The 19,501-nt window shown below is 38.1% G+C and overlaps 1 protein-coding gene across 1 annotated transcript; it reads right to left on the bottom strand.

Annotated features, from left to right (window-relative positions):
• Nucleotides 1-3,747: 3,747 nt before the first annotated feature.
• pi15a (peptidase inhibitor 15a) lies at nucleotides 3,748-11,515 on the bottom strand. Its single transcript, XM_077244052.1, has 6 exons — nucleotides 11,394-11,515; nucleotides 10,602-10,917; nucleotides 9,772-9,890; nucleotides 9,502-9,634; nucleotides 8,845-8,960; nucleotides 3,748-6,423 (listed from the first exon to the last, which is right to left on the bottom strand). Exons 2-6 carry the CDS (start codon nucleotides 10,863-10,865, stop codon nucleotides 6,288-6,290), a joined length of 768 nt encoding a protein of 255 aa, XP_077100167.1. The 5' UTR covers nucleotides 10,866-10,917; nucleotides 11,394-11,515; the 3' UTR covers nucleotides 3,748-6,287.
• Between the last annotated feature and the right edge of the window lie 7,986 nt (nucleotides 11,516-19,501).

Below are 19,501 nucleotides of genomic sequence, written 5' to 3'. Positions count from 1 at the left end.
AATCAAATGATGCCCAAAGAAGCTCATGTGGCACTGAACCATATGCATTAGCCAAATCCAGGAATGTCACGTGGAGCTCCTTCCTCTCCTTTTTAGCTGATTGAATTCGTTGCCAGATAACACTGATGTGTTCTAAGCATCCTGAGAATCCTGGAATGCCCGCTTTTTGAACTGAAGTGTCAATGAAGCCATTCTTTAATAGGTAGGTTGACAATCTCTGAGCAATAATGCTGAAGAAAATCTTTCCTTCGACGTTTAATAGTGAAATAGGGCGAAACTGACTGATGCTTGTAGCATCTTTTTCTTTGGGTATAAAGACTCCCCCTGCTCTGCGCCATGCTCTAGGTACAACCTGCTTTTCCCAAGCCACTTTTATCAATTTCCACTCCTGAAGCACTCTTGTACACTCTGTACGGAACTCCATTAGGCCCTGGAGATGATGAAGCCCTTGCCTTTCTCACAACCTGCTCTATCTCTTTCCACTTAGGTGCACAGACCTCCATTTGGTATTCTGGTGGATAGACAGGTGGGATGTCTGACGGAATAGACATAGGCTTATGCCTTTTTGCATCTGTATGTGTTTCCTCCAAATATCTCTCTAGCTCAACCCTAGATGCTTTTAAAGTGCCATTCTTCTCACTGGTGAATAACTTCTTTGCGAATTTGAATGGATCTTTATAGAAATTAGCCCTCGCACGCTCCTTCTTTTTGTAGCGTTTCCGTAGGCGCTCAGCTCTGCGTAATGTTGCAAGCTTATCTTTTATGGCCCTTTGTAAGAGATTGAGTCCCTCCTTCTGACTTTGTTCCACTCTTTTCCATTGCTTCCTCAGCTGTCTCCTTTCTCTAACTAACCCTTCAATTTTCTGCTGCCGTCTAGACAATCCAGGAGTAGTTTGTACTTAAAGGGGTTTAAGTGATTAATTATCAGTATCTAACCTGACGAAAATGTATTTATTCAATGTTGGCTACGTTATATTGCATCTGCAGCAGCATTGTGAACTTTTGTGAAGATACGTTTATAGCCATTACATTTACACAATAGCCATCACTTCTGTCGCGCCGCGCTCCGCTTTATTCCTATGGGTGACATCACATGACTTTGTCGCGCCCGCAAAGCATTCTGGGAAGGCGGCGCTTCATTTTGAAAATTGTCGCGCGTCAAGAAGCTGGCCGATCCCCATCTTTATGCAAATGAAGTCCGTTGAACGCGAGGCCTCTATCCAATAGAAGTAGAGCATATGGAGACTGAGGGATGTCTCTCGCAGGTCCTCTGTTCTGATAGCAAATATGTCCCGCTCGTTCAAAACCACGCCCATAGCGGCAAACAGATAGACGCCTCGCGTTCAACGGACTTCATTTGCATAACGATGGGCATCGCCCAGCTTCTTGACGCGCAACAATATTCAAAATGAAGCGGCGCCTTCCCGGAATGCTTTGCGGGCACGACAAAGTCGCGTGACGTCACCCATAGGAATAAAGCGGAGCGAGGCGCGACAGAAGTGTCGCATGGACAAGTGGATCAGCAACGTCAAAGATACATACAGTCGGCAACGCGTCATAGTTGGGGGGCGTGGTCGGTGTGGGGGAAAACACCGCGAACATCATGTGTATTTGAATGACAAAATGTCTTATTGCGAAGCATTGACGCTTGCCGACCGGCAATGATATATTGCTAAATTAACTGCAATAGGGTACGATTGCCCATATTTAATTAAAAACTGGGTCAATGACCGACCAAATGGCCGGAGGTGCGTTTCCAGACATATTTTGCTAGCTGGTTGAATCTCCAGTTAAGCTACCGGTAATAGCCTATAACTCAATCATATGTTGCACACTATAACTCCATAAAACCTTGTCACTTACCAATTGTACGTATGCTTCACTCCAAACTTTTAATCCTTTTGTAGAACGGTGATCAGTAGTACGAAGTTGCCGAGGGACTGTGCTGACAGTGATCCTAACTCACAGACTGAGTGTAGACCGGAGCGATTGGCCTATCAAGCGAGCCTTCAGCTGATAACGCTAATGTGAATGAGACATCCCTTATGAAAAACAACTAAAGGAATCTTTTAATATTTTAGGACAAAATAAATAGTATAGTAATCCTATAGTAATACTATAACGTTAGTATTTTGGGACATACTATAGAAGTACTATAGAGGTATGACAGAACATCACAGAAGTATTACACTACTATTTATTGCTTGTAGCCATTTTGTCCTCCTTTCCGGTTCTGTGTGTTTATTAGGAAGGATTTAGAACTTCAATTCATAATTTGTTTGTTTATTGGCGGTGCAGAAAACGACACAGCACCTCTTCAGCATGATTGTCGCGTGTATTTCAATGAGCGCCAAGGCAATGTTTTCCCCCACGGGCTAAATTCACATCACGTGATGGGGCGTTCCCAGACTGTATCTATGACGAAGTAGTATGTCCCAAAGCTTGCCTACTCTTTTGCTACACACTCAAAAGTATATACTTTTTCTTCAAAAAAAAGTACATACTTTTAGGGCGTAGCATAAGTAGGCGAATTGGGATGCAGCACTAGGCTATTTAAATGTTGAGCAAGCAATCTTTTTGGCTGCAGGATCACCAATCAGCTTGTGCCATGCAGTAATGATGTGACTGCATGCAGATTGCATGTAAGGGACCGATTAGTTGAAAACAAATAGCTTTTTTGTAAGTGTGAAATAAAGACAAAGAGCAACAACCAAAAAGGCAGCGTGCAGGTAAAGGAAGGAGATCGGAGTTTTGGGGTGAAAATGGACTTTGTCACCATTTCTGCTTTGCCACACTAGTTTGATGTGGTCGTCACTGCAGACGGGTCGTTGGAGAGAAGCGGATGACGCATTTGGCTAAATTCCCTGTCCACGGTGTCAGATTGACGTTAAGGAAAGTTGTTTGAGAGGAAGTGAAAGTTATTACATTTTGATTAAAGATTATGAAGATAGACACATTTGTATTTTGAATAATATGGACAGGTGAATCGTGTGCAATAAAACCAGTAAGAAAGGTAGCAAATAGAGTCATTTTTTTAAGCTGACGTAGCCTGTCCATTCAAAATTACTGTACACCCACTTCATCCTTCCTGTGAAACACTACCTTTTTAATATTTTGGCATATTTTTTTTCACAACTACTGCATACCATGCCTTTTTTTTCTTTCTTTTTTTTAAAGTATGATGGCCTGTTATTCTTTGTAAGGCATTGGCAGGATTCCGCCTCTTCTCACAGCTGGGAAGAACAGCTGTGTCTGTCCAATAGATCAAAACATTTATGGCATCATATTTCCCTGTGATATCTGCATACTTCTTCCATTCTGCTGAATTTGGTAGCGGTGAGAGTCTGTCTGCCTGCTCGCCCCACCCGTTCCCAAATGAGTCCATGAGGTGGAGCCTGTAGCTTTCACAGAGTTCAACGGTTTCATTCGCTCCTTTACAGAACTGAAGGCCCCTCTCAGTAAGATCATATACATATTGTTTTGTGTAGAAGACCGGTATTAGCTATGCCAAAGTCAATGTTTTCTTATTAGGATATACTTGTAACCAGTTTTCATATCAAGGAAGGGGTCTTACAATTACAGTGCTTAATGAAATTGTAAACGGATCATCAAAAGGAACAAGGATGAGAAAGAGTTCCTCAAAAGATCCCATAATCACTATCAGTTCCGTCTGTTTCTGTGTAAATAAATAAAGAGAAGGAAACAGGAATGGGACGTGGTTGACAGAAAAAAAGGTTGACACTATTAAAGAAAGACAAACTTTCAGCTTTATTTAACAAAACAAAATACATCAGCAAGGAGTCTGATTAAAAAGTATAAATACAACATTGATTTAAATAGTCAACAAGGATGGTGGTATTGCTTATACTTGTATGAAACACATACTTTAAATAGACAGATAGATTTTCTGGTTTGAATGTTGTTGTTTTTTTTTTTTTTTTGCTTGTGGGCCAATGTCCAAAATCATTTCAACCCTCATCCAGTACTGGTGATGTCTCTTTCAACATCTAATTTTGATCCAAAATGATACTCTCTTTCCAAACTTTGATACTCTCACCAAAAAAACTCTTGCTAATGGGTGTTATTTGAGAGCTGCCCTTTCAGGGGTCAGATCTTTTAATGTTTTGGAAAAATCCTCTTATGCTCATCGAAGCTGCATTTGATCAAAAACACAATAAATCAGTAATATAGTGAAATATTATTCAATTTTAATACACCGTTTACTATTTTCATATATTTTTAATTTTATTTTATTCCAATGATGGCAAAGCTGAATTTTTATCATCATTTCTGATTTGCTGCTCAAGAAATATTCCTTATCAATTTTGAAAACAGTTTTGTGGAAACATTGATGCTTTTCCCAGGATTATTTGATGAAAAGAAAGCTCAAAGGAACAGCATTTATTTTAAATACAAAAATCTTTTGTAATGGTATGAAATGTTTTTAATGGCACTTTTAATCAATTTAATGTGTCCATGCTAAAAACATTTTTTTTATTAGTTTCTTAAAATCGTACTGACCCCAAACCTTTGAACGGTTTTGCTTTGCAATGACCACAAAATGATAGGTTTAAATAACAAAATTTATATTAAAAAAGAGATATGTATAAAAAAGGTCATGTACAGCTTATTTCAGATGATAAATAAATTGTTACTGCCACAATAGGTGCAAATACACAAATTTACATTATGGTCATTTAATCCAGCACCATACCTACTTTTCAGAGGTCTACAAAGACACATTAACAGAATGAAAAGATGCAGTCTATGACATCATTAAAATTATATTTTACAGAACTGAATTTAGCAGAAAATACAATTTCTATAAACAATGTCATGTTGAACATTATGAATCTATGGAGGGAAAGGGATAAATAGCCCTTTATATCCCCTCCATATGTAGAGCAGTGCCTGATAGATTTCACCAAGTGCTTGTGTGATGCAGTTAAAAAAACAAAAACGAAACAAGTTAAATCAACAGTGCAATACAATGCAATAGCGTGCCATTGTTATGCATGCATTGTAGAGACTATACAGCTGAATTCATAATACATGCATGTACAATTGGTAAAAAATTAAATCACAAATAATGACAGTCTTTTCAATTCAAATACATTTAAAAAATATTATAAGGTGCACTTACACAAACATGTTTCCATGTTAATCCACCTCAACATTTCATGTGGGTATAGCATGATAGCCATCCTACTAAATGCTCTTTCTGGAATTGCAAAATGCAGAGGTTTTTCCAAATGATGCCTAATCCCCGATTTCTAAGCCCCAAGCACACGCTTGTAAGCTTTAAGCATGTGGAAACCTTCCAAGAGGGAAGACCCAAAGCAAAGCATTAAGGGTGCCAGTGAGTGTATTCAAACCAGTGAAGTTCTATTGTGTCTGAGCCCAGTTCAAGAAAAACATTTCTTCTGAAACACCAAAAGTCAACCACTATGGTTAATAGACATGATACCATATGACTTAAAGGGATAGTTCACCCTAAAATGACAATTCTGTCATTATTTACTCATCCCCATGTTGTTACAAACTTAGTTTCTTTGGTTGAACATAGCAAATACTTTACAGAATGTCAGTAACCAAACATCTTCAGCATTACCAACATTCTTTTAGAAGTAAGTAAGTCATACAGGTTTGGAACGACATGAGGATGAGTAAATCATAACAGAATATCATCTGTGGGATGATATTTAGAAGAATGTTACAGCAGTTTCTGTCCATACAAGAAAAGTCAATGGGGTCCAAGACTTCCCTAATACATTCCCCAAAAACAACTGAAAAATTCTTCCAAAATGTCTTTTTTTGTCTTCCACAGATGAAAAAGAGTTTAAAACAACTTGAAGGCAAGTATGTTCATTTTTGGGTGAATTATCCCATTAGGATTTGCAGTCTGGGACTACAGACAACGCGCAATGTTAGACTTGCTAACAAGGCGTGATGGGAATTTTGGCAACTGGACCTTGTGATCTCAGAATACAGTTACGGTTGAATACTGTAAGCACCAATCCTGACATGACAGATCACAGTAGAGTCCCTCTCAGGAAATAAACTATAAATAAATTTCCTATAAATGAGTACATACACAAAACAATATAATGGTATAAACACTGAAAAATAAGTTATGTACATGTCTTTAAAAACTTGCTGCCTTGCAACCCATGGTCCTATATGGCCCATAATATAAAAAAAAAACAGGGTGATGCAGAAATGTTGTGCAAATTCCTATGAGGGACAGTGTCTCTGTAATGGGGCATGTGCATTCTGTCTGTCTGTTTTCATTTGAACCAGTGCAGGTAATTTGAGTTCACAGCAGGAAAGCACATGTTGTTACTGCATGATCCTCCATAGCTCGGAGGGCACGTGGAACAAGGAACACCAACTTTATACGGGGCCTCACCAATCCAGTTCCCCCTGTAAACAACAATAGTATCAACATTGTTCATGACAGACCAGTGAGATATATTAAAGGGGTGGTAAAACACGATTTTACTTTTCTAACTTTAGCTAGTGTGTGATGTTGCTGTTTGAGCATAAACAACATCTGCAAAGTTACAGCGCTCAAAGTTCAAAGCAAAGGGAGATATTTGCTTTTAAAGAAATCAATTTCTAAGGACTACAGCAAACAGCCGGTAGGGACTACACAACATTCTAACGCATTCTCATCCTTTGGCGTCATATGTGACGCCATATGACAAAACGGCGAAATACTACGCACATGGCACCCTTTATCGTCAATATAACACGCACTGTGATGGGTAGGTTTAGGTGTGGGGTAGGGTCTGCGTCTCATATTCACGCTAAAGGATGCCAGTCAACTTTATGACGCCTTGGGTTCGCGTGTTATATTCACGCTAAAGGGTGCCATGTGCGTAGTATTTCGCCGTTTTGTCATATGGCGTCACATATGCCGCCAAAGGATGAGAACGGGCTCGACATTCCTACAGGGTTGCTCACATCACTAACCCCCCTAAACCCTTCCTCTGAGAATACTAAATAAGGGGGGCGAGGCCATTTTATATTGCGTTGGAGAAGAGTTGTTGTGGTATAGTAGGCTGGAGTGTTGTTGTGGCAGTGCCGTCGAAACGATGTTATTTTGATCTGAATTGCAGGCCCACTTTGTTCAGCCTTCCTAGGGTCGTGGGAGTTAGTGATCAATGGTTAATTATTACCCAAATCTCGCTCTCTGTGCTGCACATTTTATGGATGAAAGCTTCCACAATCGCGAGCTCACTGCAGGATTCGTACAACGGCTTGTCCTGGAAGATGGAGCAGTTGCAACTTTAAGAACAGAAGCTGTTGTTTACGGGCCACAACCTGTAAGTATGATTTATTTTTCATCAATGCGTTTTCCTGTAATAGTTTGTATTGTTAATTGTACGTGGAAGCAAGGAAGTAAACAAATGACAACGCTGTTTGGCTCTGCAAACCAGTTAAATTCTCATTCATACTTAACGTTATCCGACAAACATCTAACGTTACGAACTTGTTTTAATCTCAACAGCGAACTTGGAATTAGTGTAAATTATTATTTGATTAGAGCTTTTAGGTTTTGTTTATCTATATGCTTGTTTATCTACGGGCATGCTAAACATGGATCTGTGTTTGATTTGGCTAACTTACTGTAGTAAAACCAAAGTTTAGTGTTCGTTCTGGGTTAATAGTTCTGGCGACAGATATTTGGCTACAATCATTCTTAAAATACAAAAGTAACCGTGCCATACAGTCAGTAACAATCACTATAGATCCGCAGTCTTTACTCAAAAAAATCCCTTTAAGGACTGTAGTAAAATTTGTTTGACCGATTATATGAAATTCTTGTTCATGAAGCTTTTTTTTGTAATACTATAATAATTAGTACAATTAAATAACAGTGTATCTAAAAAGTAATGAGAGAACAACAAAAAACAAACCTTTCTGAAACGTCGTTTAACAGCCGTTCTTGAACAGGTTCTGCTCGATCATCTTCACTAACATTCTCTGGGTCCGATTCGGGCTCAAATTGGTATGGTTTTTTTGACGGCGCCATCGTTTATAATACACCAAAGAACAAACTACCGGTAAAGTTAAGGGGCGTGACGTTTCCGGAAAACATGGACTAGGCGATTAGCGAATCACAACACTGGGCCAGCCCATTGCGTATTTTTGAGGGACTGGCTTCATAGAATCCGGAAACCATCAGACCGTTTTTACAAGGAGGGACAGAGCAGTGTAGAATAAAGGTAAAATATATTAAAAATAATGCAATTTTTTAAAAATGAAGCATGAACACATGTTACAGTGCTCCCCACAAACACAATCAAGCCTTTGAAAAAATGTGTTTTACCATCCCTTTAAACTAAACTGTTTGAAATTAGCTTTGACATGAAGTAGACAACAAATAGATTTTATATTCCCATTTTAACTGCATTTCTATTTTGATTCCATGAGAAGACATGCTTTAAATCAATCCGGATCAACTTTAACTAGTTCTCAGATAGCAAGTTAGGTCTTTACAAGAGTTTAAAAATAACTTGCTCTGCAGTAGCCTAAGAATTTTTTCAAGTGCGCTGCCCAGTTAGACTGAAAGAAGGTCACATGTCAGTCACAAGTTGCCAGCCACACAAGATCATGGTGCTTTGATTCTGGAATTAGAGGCAGAATTCTGCTAAAATTCCATATGCAGCAGGAATGTGAGAGGTCGTCTAAGTCTTTGAACCAGAAAGCCCCGTGGATGTCCATGTCAAAAAATGTTTTTAACAGAGGAGTGCCAAATTGCTAGCTTAGCCTAATTATGTCAGTGAAAAGTGTTCTGGAGTCTGCAGTTAAGCTACAGAACAGAAAACATGTACTTACTTCGGAGAATAGTTGCACACCAAGTATGTTGCCCTCTTCCATACTGAACCCCAAACATTCATATTATGGCAAGTGTGGATGGCACATCCTACTTTATTCGAGGTTGCCCACACCATCTGGTAAAACGTAAGCAACAAGTGAGCCATGGTCAAATGAAAATGATAAACACTGATGTTCAAAAGTTTGTGGTCAGTAAGATGTTTTTAAAAGAAGTCTCTTATGCTCAGCAAGGCAGCATTTATTTTATCAAAAATACAATAAAAACAGCATTATAATGAAATACCCGTATTCTTTTTTTAAATACATTTTAAAATATTTTGAATTTTCAGCAGCCAGTCTTCAGTGTCACATGATCCTTCAGAAATCATTTATTCAGCTGATTTGGTGCTCAAGAAGCACTTTCTATTATTATCAGTTTTTAAACAGTTGTGCTGCATAATATTTTTGAAGAAGTCGTGATATTTATTTGAAATAGAAATATTTTGTTACATTTCAAATGTCTTTACAGTCACGGTCACTTTTCATCAATTTTAATGCATCCATGCTAAATAAAAGCATTAATTTATTTCAGAATAAATACATTTTACTGACCCCAAACTGTGAACGGTAGTATACCTGAAGAAATTCTTTGCACAAAGACCATCTTAATCAACTCACTTGTGTATAATGAGTGCACATTGGCCCATAGCACTTAAGAGGACATCTGAGATTGCAGTCCCGAGGATAGGGAAAAGAATAGTCCTTCACTTCATCATGCCAGGGCTTCACCAGCTGCAAAATGGATCTGTACCTGTAAACAATCCAAACATACCACTAAATCTCATTATATTGTGATGAAATGCTTAGCTTGGTCTTTCAAGCCTAAATGTCCATTGGTACAGTAAACATCACTGATCCCAAACTGGGACTGAGGGTGGAGATGCATACCTTCCTGTTCGAACTGAAAGGTTCTGACCCAGAAATCTAAGAAGATTGCGAGGACCGTGCTCCCAAATGCATGTAGACGCCCACTGCTCAGCTGTTTTTGCAAGAGTGTCATCCCAGACCTGAGACATGAAATACACTTTCATCAGTCTTCCAAAATAAATGTATTTATTCACTGCATCATTTAATGATTTTTTATGAGAGCATGATGTACAAATTCTGCCCCTAAAATGAAGATTAAAAGCAGAATTGCCCCAAACATTAACACATTTGCTTGATTCCTGAGTGATTTAAGTTATAAACCATGGGTGTACATTTTATGCTGGTAGATAAACAGTAGACCACATAATCTTTGCCCCTTTAATCATGGTAAAATCAGAGAATGAGTTAAAACAAAACATTTAGATCCATTGAAACATATTTAATACAGCATTTCCCATGACTGTGCACTTTTGAAAGTATTTCAGTGCTTGGCTGCAGTCTTAACACATTGATAACGCTGGAGAGGATCTACTCTGGTGGTCTGAGCCAATTAAATCTGCTCAACAGCTGCTGGTGCCAAAAGGACACAGAGAAGTTTGTCATTCCTGCATCCTGTGATGAGCGCAGTAACATGTGTAACGTCCACGTGTCCAGCTACAACAGCAGCAATGTGCTTTCCAGGCAAAATGCCAGGTAATTATACAATTAAATATATTAAACAACTGAACCCGATGAACTGCCGTGAGGGTGCAGAGCAAAAGTTCAAACAAGCAGAATTTTTTTTTTAAACTGTTCCTGCTTGTATTACAGGCTACTTATTTTAAAATTGGAAATTATTATAAATGACTTACCATATATTCCATGTTTGAAGCTGGGGGGAAAACTTTCCCTCTGACTTTATTATGGTAATCAAGAATAGTGACCATATCGTTCTGGGAAATATAACGTTTCCGCCTGGTTTTGGGAAGGTTTGCGGCCTCGGTGAGATATTTAATATCAGTGAAATTGGTTGCTGGCAAAGATGAAGAGGCAGTGGGATTGAAGGCTGCCAGTGCACTTGCTCCACAGGATATACACAAGAGCAGAATGTCGATAGCTAAACGAATTTCATTCATGATTGATGGCTGAGATGTGGTGAGAGGATTCTATTCCTTTTGCAGAATCAGCCTGTGAAACATAAATGATTCCCATTTATTAGAGAACGCATTAAAACCTATTATGTCAATTAACCTTCACTATAGAGACAATACTGAAAAAACATGCTCATCAATATAACATCTTGTCTTCTAACTTAACAGAATAATTTCAATTCAAATTTATTAGTTTTCAGAATTCAGAATTTAATTATTATTGGTTGTAAGAGTGAAGTAAATATCAGCACCAGTGCTAATATTAGTACTAGTATCATAATTTTTTTTAATCGGCTTTTTTATATATATATATAATTTTTGGTATCATTTTACAGAATTACATTTTTTACATTTTACAATCATTTTTTATATTTTCACTAATATAAATAAAATCCTTTCATATGAGCTATTCGTTCAACATTGAGCATGCAGACATTTGTCTGCACGCTACACAACAATTTAACACACAATCTAATTAAATAAAAGATAAATTGTAAACACAAATGTCCGTACCTTCTCAGAGATTCTAGAGCAGCCTGTGAATATAAACACGTCGCCCGTTTGACTGAAACTGTCCAGTAGTGGCTTTGTTTTAAGTCTTTGGGAACTCTGTGAGCTCTTTCTCTCTCCCTCTCCCTGCTCAGTAGCGCTGCGGGTTTTTATACGGCTGAGGTACCGGTTCAAGAAGTATTCCGGCTTTGAAGGTGCGCGGGGTTCCGCCCCATCCGTCACCTGAAGCGTGACATCATCTGAGACGTAATACTGCGTTTCTTTTATCCATTTCCTGGCAGATCCAAGCAGGCTTAATCAAAACATCTGCTTTTAGTTTGCACAGCTGGCGTGAGTAGAAAAGAAAACACAAGATAAGCAAGTGAATATTCCCTTGACCCCAAAATGCAGCTTAGGCCATTGCAATGGCCAATAAAAAGGCTCCAAATTTACAAATATATGAGTATAAAACCAGCGAGTGCTGTAACTAATTTAGTTTTAGTAAAATCTATAACTGTTAGTGCTGGATAGTCCCATATTCATTTACTTCAAATTACAGTCATTTAGAAATCTGCAATGTATCCCTAAATTGTAAATTATTGTCAAGAACAAAGAGTGCTGCTGTTGTTACAACTTACTACCCTACACATAATAAGGAAAAACTATGGATTGTTCCAAAAGCCGATTAGAAATTTATTGGAATTTATTTATCACTTGTTTCATTATTGCATTATACAGCTTTATTGAACAAATAACTTGAGTGAAATATTCAGTGACTAATTTGTATCACAGGGCTGCATTTAAAGTATTTTTTATGCCCTTCCCTGGCTTACATCCCTCCATCTCGTTCACTCGGATGTAAGTCATTGCTTACGTTGCATGAGTGCCCACTACTGGCAGAACCCTTGCAATGTGTTTAAATTAAATGGAACACCCTAACGGGCCGTTTACACAGAACACGTCTTTGTTCCTAAAACGCAGTGCTAACTCGAAGGTTCGAGACGCGCTTTTGAGACGTGATGCAATAAGGGAAATAGCCAAACAGCAGAATAGACACTGTAGCTAATATTTTTGACAGGGAAAAAAAAAATTCTCTTACTGGACCTTTGCTCAAAGAATGACAGGACAGAGATCTGTCTGGGTTCACCCCATCTTCTGACACAACAGTTGCCATGCTAACTTGCTACTGTAAACAAAAGCTTGTCAAACCAGTCCGTCTAGCATGTGTTTACATAAAAAAAAACAAATGAAAAGTAGCACATTGGAATGAAAAAACAGTCAGCTTAAGGTTGCTACAAGTACTTGTAGCAACCTTAAGCTGACTGTGATTTTTCCACAGTGCGGTTAAATGTCAAAATAACGCCAATATTACACACTACAGTTGTGTGGGGTTGAGGTAAATTAAGCATGATCTGCTGTGACGTCACACTCATGTTGTGTTGGGGTCTATGGTTCTTGTCTGAAGTGTACATGTTGAGTTGACTCGCCCACTCTGTCAAAATCGAGGGGTCGAGCGTCTCTCCAAATAAACTTCCCTCGTCCACTTGACGAAGTTGAACCCACCTCAAAATGATTCCCCCGAGGGACATTCGCGAGTGTATATCTAAAAGTGTTCACAAACCATCAGTTCACAAACTACAGTATGTCTGCCTGGAATAAACACAGACAAGTGGGGTGATACAAATAGTGAAAGTCTCACTCTTGGAGTGCTGCTCGACCAGTCAGATTTGAGGACTGTCGTGTAATAACTTAAGTCATGTTACAACAGTCCCTGGGTCTCTTCTACCTTATTATGCTTAGCATCCATGTGCACTGCATGCATAATACATATATTCTTGTTATTCTTCTTTTAATATCTTGCCATGCAAAAGCATGCGTATATTAAAGCTGAGTTTGTTTGTATAGACTATAAACTGGTATAAAGGTCGGTCAGTTAGGCTGCACCATAAAGTATGTAGTTACAATACAACAATAGTCTTACACTGTCTTAAATGATCAAGTAATTAGGACATTCAAGAATTGCTGGAGGATGTCCAGTGGTTTTTAGGGCTATTGCTCTCAACTTTATTTTCTTTGTCTTATTTATAATAATTCATTAAATTGTACAGATTGCACTTGTTCAGCATCGGAGTCAAGCCAATATAGTGTGCCACAGCAGTTGGCGAGCCAAGAGCAAAACCCCCTCAGCAGTTTAATCATTTTCTTTGGCATCCTGAGGACAAATTAAAGCAACGTGACGCAGAAGCAGCCCCCTCCTCCCCACGAACGCCAGTGCTTTCCAAACTTTCTTGGAAGTGATGGCCTTCACGAGGTACAATTGTGAGAAATTAAACCGATATACAACTACAGTACGTTGTGAGAGCTGCTGGATTTTATGAGACAGTCTGTGCTCTCTGTGGGAAAACAATGTTAGATCTACTCCATATGTCAAGACTGGTACACCACTCTGAAATAATATATACACACACATACAGTACATACACATACATACATATTCTAAAATTTACTGAACGGCAAATAACCTCAGGTATACATGAGGCATTGAGGGGGCAGATATGATTCCACATATACCACAGCTTTAGTATATTAAGGCAACTTTGTCATTTGTGCCATTAAGCCACAAGTCAGGTAACATCTACAGTCAAAGCAAATTCACTCTCCCCCTACATCAAAACCTCAACCTCCATCAACAGACCAATCCAAATTCAGTATGAACACATTAATAAACAGCCTTTAATTTGACCTCACTGCACCTGCTCTGGTTTTACTGATACACACTCCTGGACAGATGTTCATTTATGCACACCACACATGCTTCTACCATCACATTTAAACAGAAAAGATGTCTGTAGGCTCATTATTCGACAGAGAATTCTTCTTTGACAAGGGAACTTCGATCAGGCATCAAGAAATGTGTTCTCCCCATGTTATTTCAGGTCTTTTAGATCACTCGAATCCAAAAGCTAATCTACAACATCAACAGTCACCACTGCCCCAGGTAATTAGACCACGGTTAATGATCACACAGTCAAACAAACAATCACTTCTCATTTGTGAAGGATGGACTGAGAGTAGAGAACTGTTTTGGAGAAGGCCACTTTTTTCAGACGAAACATTTATTTTCTTATTGCCTCATTCCAAGTTTCCTTTCGCGATCCCTCTCCACGGCCTCGTGGAAGCCCTACTGATGCCAACAGGGTTAGACGCAAAAGAGGCTACACATCATGGAGTTCATCAGTGTGCTTTCGGCCCATGTGTTTAGACACAGACTCACAGCTGTGAACTCCACCCCAAGGCTTTAGTTTCTTCTCTGGCAGGGAACAGCATGTCTAGGAAAATCACTTAGCAGTCATCGGTGTGTGAATGAAACTAAAACACCACTGCCTCGAGACTAGCAAAACCAGCGTCTGCCCTCAGGGGTCGAATTTGAGAGCTACGCTGAAGCGGTGATTTGATTCGAACAGTCACTGATCATTTGTTTTTGTTTGTAGTCATTGAAAGGAACAGACTTATCTCAGTGATCTTTTTCAGTATGGAAATCATTAGTTTTGTTCTCAAAGACTGGCCCATACAGTTCTTATTGAGATCAATTTAGATGTAAACATAAGGTGGAGTGTCAATACATAGTGGGTTATCCACGTCATAGGTGTGTGTTATGAAATGCCCATATGTTTCACATTGTTTTCTGGCCATGCTCAACTTTTGTCTAGATGTTACTGCATAAAATTGATTTTGGAAAATGCAAAAATTTCTTCTCTTGCACTGTCCTGTAATTCTGTTATAGTCCCCTTGTGGTGAAAATCAAGGTTTTTATATTGTGTATATGTCTATGTGGTGCTTTTTGTCTATATGCTTTTAGACAAACCATGAGCAAATTCATAAGTCAACACCATTGCTGAGAATTTTCTCCTTAAAACCGCAGTGAACCAAAGACAATCTCAAAAACACGGTTTGAAATCACTGGTGTTTCTGACATCACAAACTTCCTTTGTAACCAATCACGTCAACATGTGACAAGTGGATCTCTGAGCTGGAATGAGTGAGTGGAGGTGGGGCTAATTTGCATATTCATAGAACCGCGTATACTAAATGAGGCAAGGGTGTAGAGTTACATTCAAGCTATTTTAAGGCATGAATAATTTTTTTTTCCAAGGAAAAATGCTTAAATATCTAATTTTGGTGATCACAGGTGTGTTTTTTAGGGATAAAATTATTGACTATAGGGGGACTTTAAGAAGAAGATATTAAAGTGTCATTCAAAGGATAAGATGGGTTTTTTTAATGATGGTGTTCAATTTAAACTATAATTCCATAAATTCAAAGCAACTTATGTGTGTCTCAAATGGTCTGATCAGATGAGGAAAAGGGGGTGGTCCAGAAAAGATGTTTTCCCACCATGTTGTCTAGATACATGCTTTCACATGGACCTTTCTGGGTTTTCAAAGATCTCATGACAGGTTTGACAAGTGCACATACAAAAGTGAGCTCTTATACTGAGATCAAGTAAACAGTGTTATACAAGGCAGGTCTAACTGCAACATTGGTGCAGTTAGAGGAATCCCCATAATAACTTTAATCTAGACACTACATCGAGCTACGTATTAAACATCTTGTACAGATATAAGAAACAACACCTGCACGTTAGGAGGGTGAACAGTCCACAGCAAATAAAGCTAAGGTGTGGGAACATGATCATCCATCTACATGCTACTGTATCTATTTTTAACATACTACATTCCTGCACAGCCAAAATATTCACTCATATATATATAAGACATTTATGGCCATCTTTGATGCCAGGACCTTATAAGCGCAGGGGCAGTTGGCTTCGTGGCCATCCTCAGACATTTCACAAGAGGTTCTGATGTAAACGCCGCAGGAACGAGTAAACATGAAATGCTCCCAAGGCCTAAACTTAGAACTTAGAACTTAGAACAAATACATGTACAAAATCACAGACATGTACAAAAACTACATTTTGATTATGGTTCATAGAGTATAGTTCAGTTATTTTAGTATTAGCCTATTATAGTTCCTATTAATATTTTGAATTAGCTTCTATTGTTGTCATTTTAATTTTAGTTTAAAAAAAAAACATTGCAATTGAGTTATATGTTTTTGTCATTTTTATTAGTTTTGGGGTTTTTAAATATTATTATTTAGGTTCAATTTATATATTTTTTTTAAGTTTTAGCTTTTATTAATTTCCAGTTAAATTAGATGCTTCAACTTAAACCTGTTTCAGTTAGTTGCCTAAATGACAGCATTTTTAATGTTTGTATAATGTAATGTTTGTAACAAAAAATGTGTATTTTGAAGAATGTTTCAGCTGTTTTTGTCTATACAATAAAAGTCAATTGTACATTCTACAGAAGAAAGAAAGCCATACAGATTCAGTTCGGGTTTTTAGATAAACTATCCATTGAATTGAAATGACATTGTACTCTGGTTGGTGTGTGCAGATAAATGTTGGAGAAAAGACAGAATGCTCTGACATTTTACATGTTTATAGTCGCTTTGGAGCACATCTCTTGTATGGTCTTGGTGGGAATAAAAGTGTGCAGTGTGGGTCAGCGTGGTCTTGCAGATCGCCCTTGGTTGTGAAAATGAGCAAGCCGATTGGCTGCGGCTAAAGAGGGCCTGAGGCTGTCTAGACAGCAGATGAAAGATGACTTTCAGCTTTGGCAGCTGGTGGTTTCAGCCTCGTTCCTTAGCCAAGGTTTTCTACCTTTCATGGCTAATTCAAGAGCATGTATCCAAATCACAATGCATATGTGTAATTCTAACTTAATGTTGTATGTCAGATGCACTCCCCAATGATGTGTGGCTTTCCTTCTTTGTTATTTGTACATGTTTCGTTTCACGTGGCTAAAAATATTAGAGTTGACTGCAGAAAATGTTGTATGTCCAAGGTGATTTAGGGGATGAAGAAAGGAATATTGTGTTTTATACATTTTTGTCTGATGTCAAGATTACAGCACTTATAGTACTTTCTAATTCAAGTTGCCCAGTATTGTTTAACCCTTAGATGATTCAAATGGAGAGATTCAAAAAGAGAAACTTTCTGTAAAAAGAGATTCCAATTTTCCTGTATGGGAACGGCATCCGATAAAATGTTTAATAAATATAAATTCATTATCTTTTTATTACACTTTTATCTGCGTACATACTTGACTGTCATTTAACACCCTTTTATTGCTGTGTACCCTACTGTATATATTATGGGCATTTATAGCAGTGGGAAAAAAACAGCAAAATTTCGGTCATGGTCTACTTTGTATTTGCATATTTAGCAGATAGTTTTAGCATAGAGTAACAAACAATGCCAACCCGGGCTGAGAGGAAAAAAGCGCCTGTGGCGACATTTCTGCAAAATTATATTGTGTTGCTTCTTGTACGTTTCTTGATACTTGTTTAAAGTAAAATATCCAGTAAGTGGGCCTAAAAGTGTGTTCAGTCTTATCAGAAACAGAAGAATGTGAATCTGGCAATGTTTTATTATATTGGTTGATATACGTGCCACGGCAATTCGGAAATGAAGTGACCAGTGAGTGGCGATCTATCACGTTTGATAATGACATACCTCCAACAAACCCTAAACCGAACCGATATTGTTAACAAAACAAATATAAGCTAAAAATACATTGGCTGAAGCTACCATCCCATTTTGTCTTGCTTCTAGTCTTTGAGCTCTTGTGTTTCACAGGACTCGTAGCCAAGTGCTTCAAATCGCAAGTGCAATACTGTACCAGGTGAACTAACAAGTTAGTTTTTGTGAAAAAGCAAAAATAAGTTGTTGGAGTTTTACTGCCAACAGTGATCAGTTCAGCTGAAATCTGCAGTAAAATGTATGTATAGGTAAGTTTCTTTGAGTTTTGCAAACATAGTGGCACATTTTTGCCAATGAGCCTATGTTGAACAATGCATTTAGGTTACATGCTTTAGTATGTGAATTGTCTGTAACTCAAACCCATATCATGTTGCTATAGTGCCAAGTGCCACCAGATGAGCTACATGGACACATGTGCATCTGGATAAACTTGTGCATGTGTATGTCTGTTATTGTATGTGCCGTAAGCAGTACAGCTGAAAATCACAAGATGTGATGATTGGTAGAGCAGATATATGCAGGTTCTTCTTTCAGTTGGCCTGTGTTTTTAAAATGTTAACTATCATAAATCCTTTTCCTATAATCAAAATGTTTTTAGAGATGTATTCCGCCACTGTTTTTTTCATCATGTAACTTCTGCAAAAACTGTCAAGTCAACAAACTTTAGAGGAATATTTGCAGGTTGTTTTTAAGTTCCTGGTTTGGCTTGTATCTGATGTCTGTCTAAGAATGTACCTTCATAAAAGTTTAGGGTTTTGAAATTTGGCGCAAACAATTCAGTTTGAAATCTATTTAATCCCACTAGTTACATTTTTAAATAAAGAAGTGCTTCTGTGAAATGTTATTTTTTATAACCTGTATGAATATGATAGCATTAATTGCTTTTCTATTTTGTTTTAATTGAGCACATAGCACATAGACAGAACATTTAATTACAATCCACCAAATAATGATAATAATTCAGTATCACTTTATCGCTGCAGACTGTAAACATGGTTGCGACAAAAGCTGTTGGCTCACACCAAGATCCCTTTCCTGACTCAACTAAAAACCTGACCACCTTGTTCATGATGACCTATTTGTTTAAGCTGTCATTGTCAGGATGAGCAGATCGGGTGGAATGGTACATTCTGACAAAAAAAGAACCCATGATAATCAGCGATGCTGTCTACACTGGACACATTGAACAGCGCCATAGACAGATGCTTCATCCTATTTCTGATGTAAGTTACTCCATGTGCTTGTGCTGCTTCTGACAACGGTACAAGTGGATAAAGAAACCCTTACAAAAAATAAGTATACTTCAAATTAATTTTATTAAGTAAGTTTAAGTATATTTCCCATCATTTATACGCTGGATAATGTTTGATGATCGTGTTATTTTACATGTGGATAAGCAAAGCTTCTAACGCTTTTTTTCATGCTTCTTCACCTGTCTTCTGATCCGGGGATTCTGCCCTCTTTTAGAAGATGTGCAATAGCGCCCCCTACCAATAGTGAAAACATGGATTTATGGCGGCGA

The sequence above is a fragment of the Siphateles boraxobius genome, unplaced genomic scaffold, assembly GCF_051911475.1.
Source record: "Siphateles boraxobius isolate OS27281-9 unplaced genomic scaffold, OSU_SipBor_1 26, whole genome shotgun sequence".
In the NCBI taxonomy this organism is placed as follows: Eukaryota; Metazoa; Chordata; class Actinopteri; order Cypriniformes; family Leuciscidae; genus Siphateles; species Siphateles boraxobius.
The sequence above is the reverse complement of the archived record's forward strand: the minus strand, read 5'-3'. Positions and strand labels throughout refer to the sequence as shown.

Excerpts from the sequence above, each read along its gene's own strand:
- pi15a (XM_077244052.1), bottom strand. The coding sequence starts at position 10,865 with ATGAATGAAATTCGTTTAGCTATCGACATTCTGCTCTTGTGTATATCC. Across the intron at positions 9,891-10,601 it reads CTTCAAACATGGAATATATG|GTCTGGGATGACACTCTTGC; the intron begins GTAAGTCATTTA and ends TTCATGTCTCAG. Across the intron at positions 6,424-8,844 it reads GTGTGCAACTATTCTCCGAA|GGGGAACTGGATTGGTGAGG; the intron begins GTAAGTACATGT and ends TGTTGTTTACAG.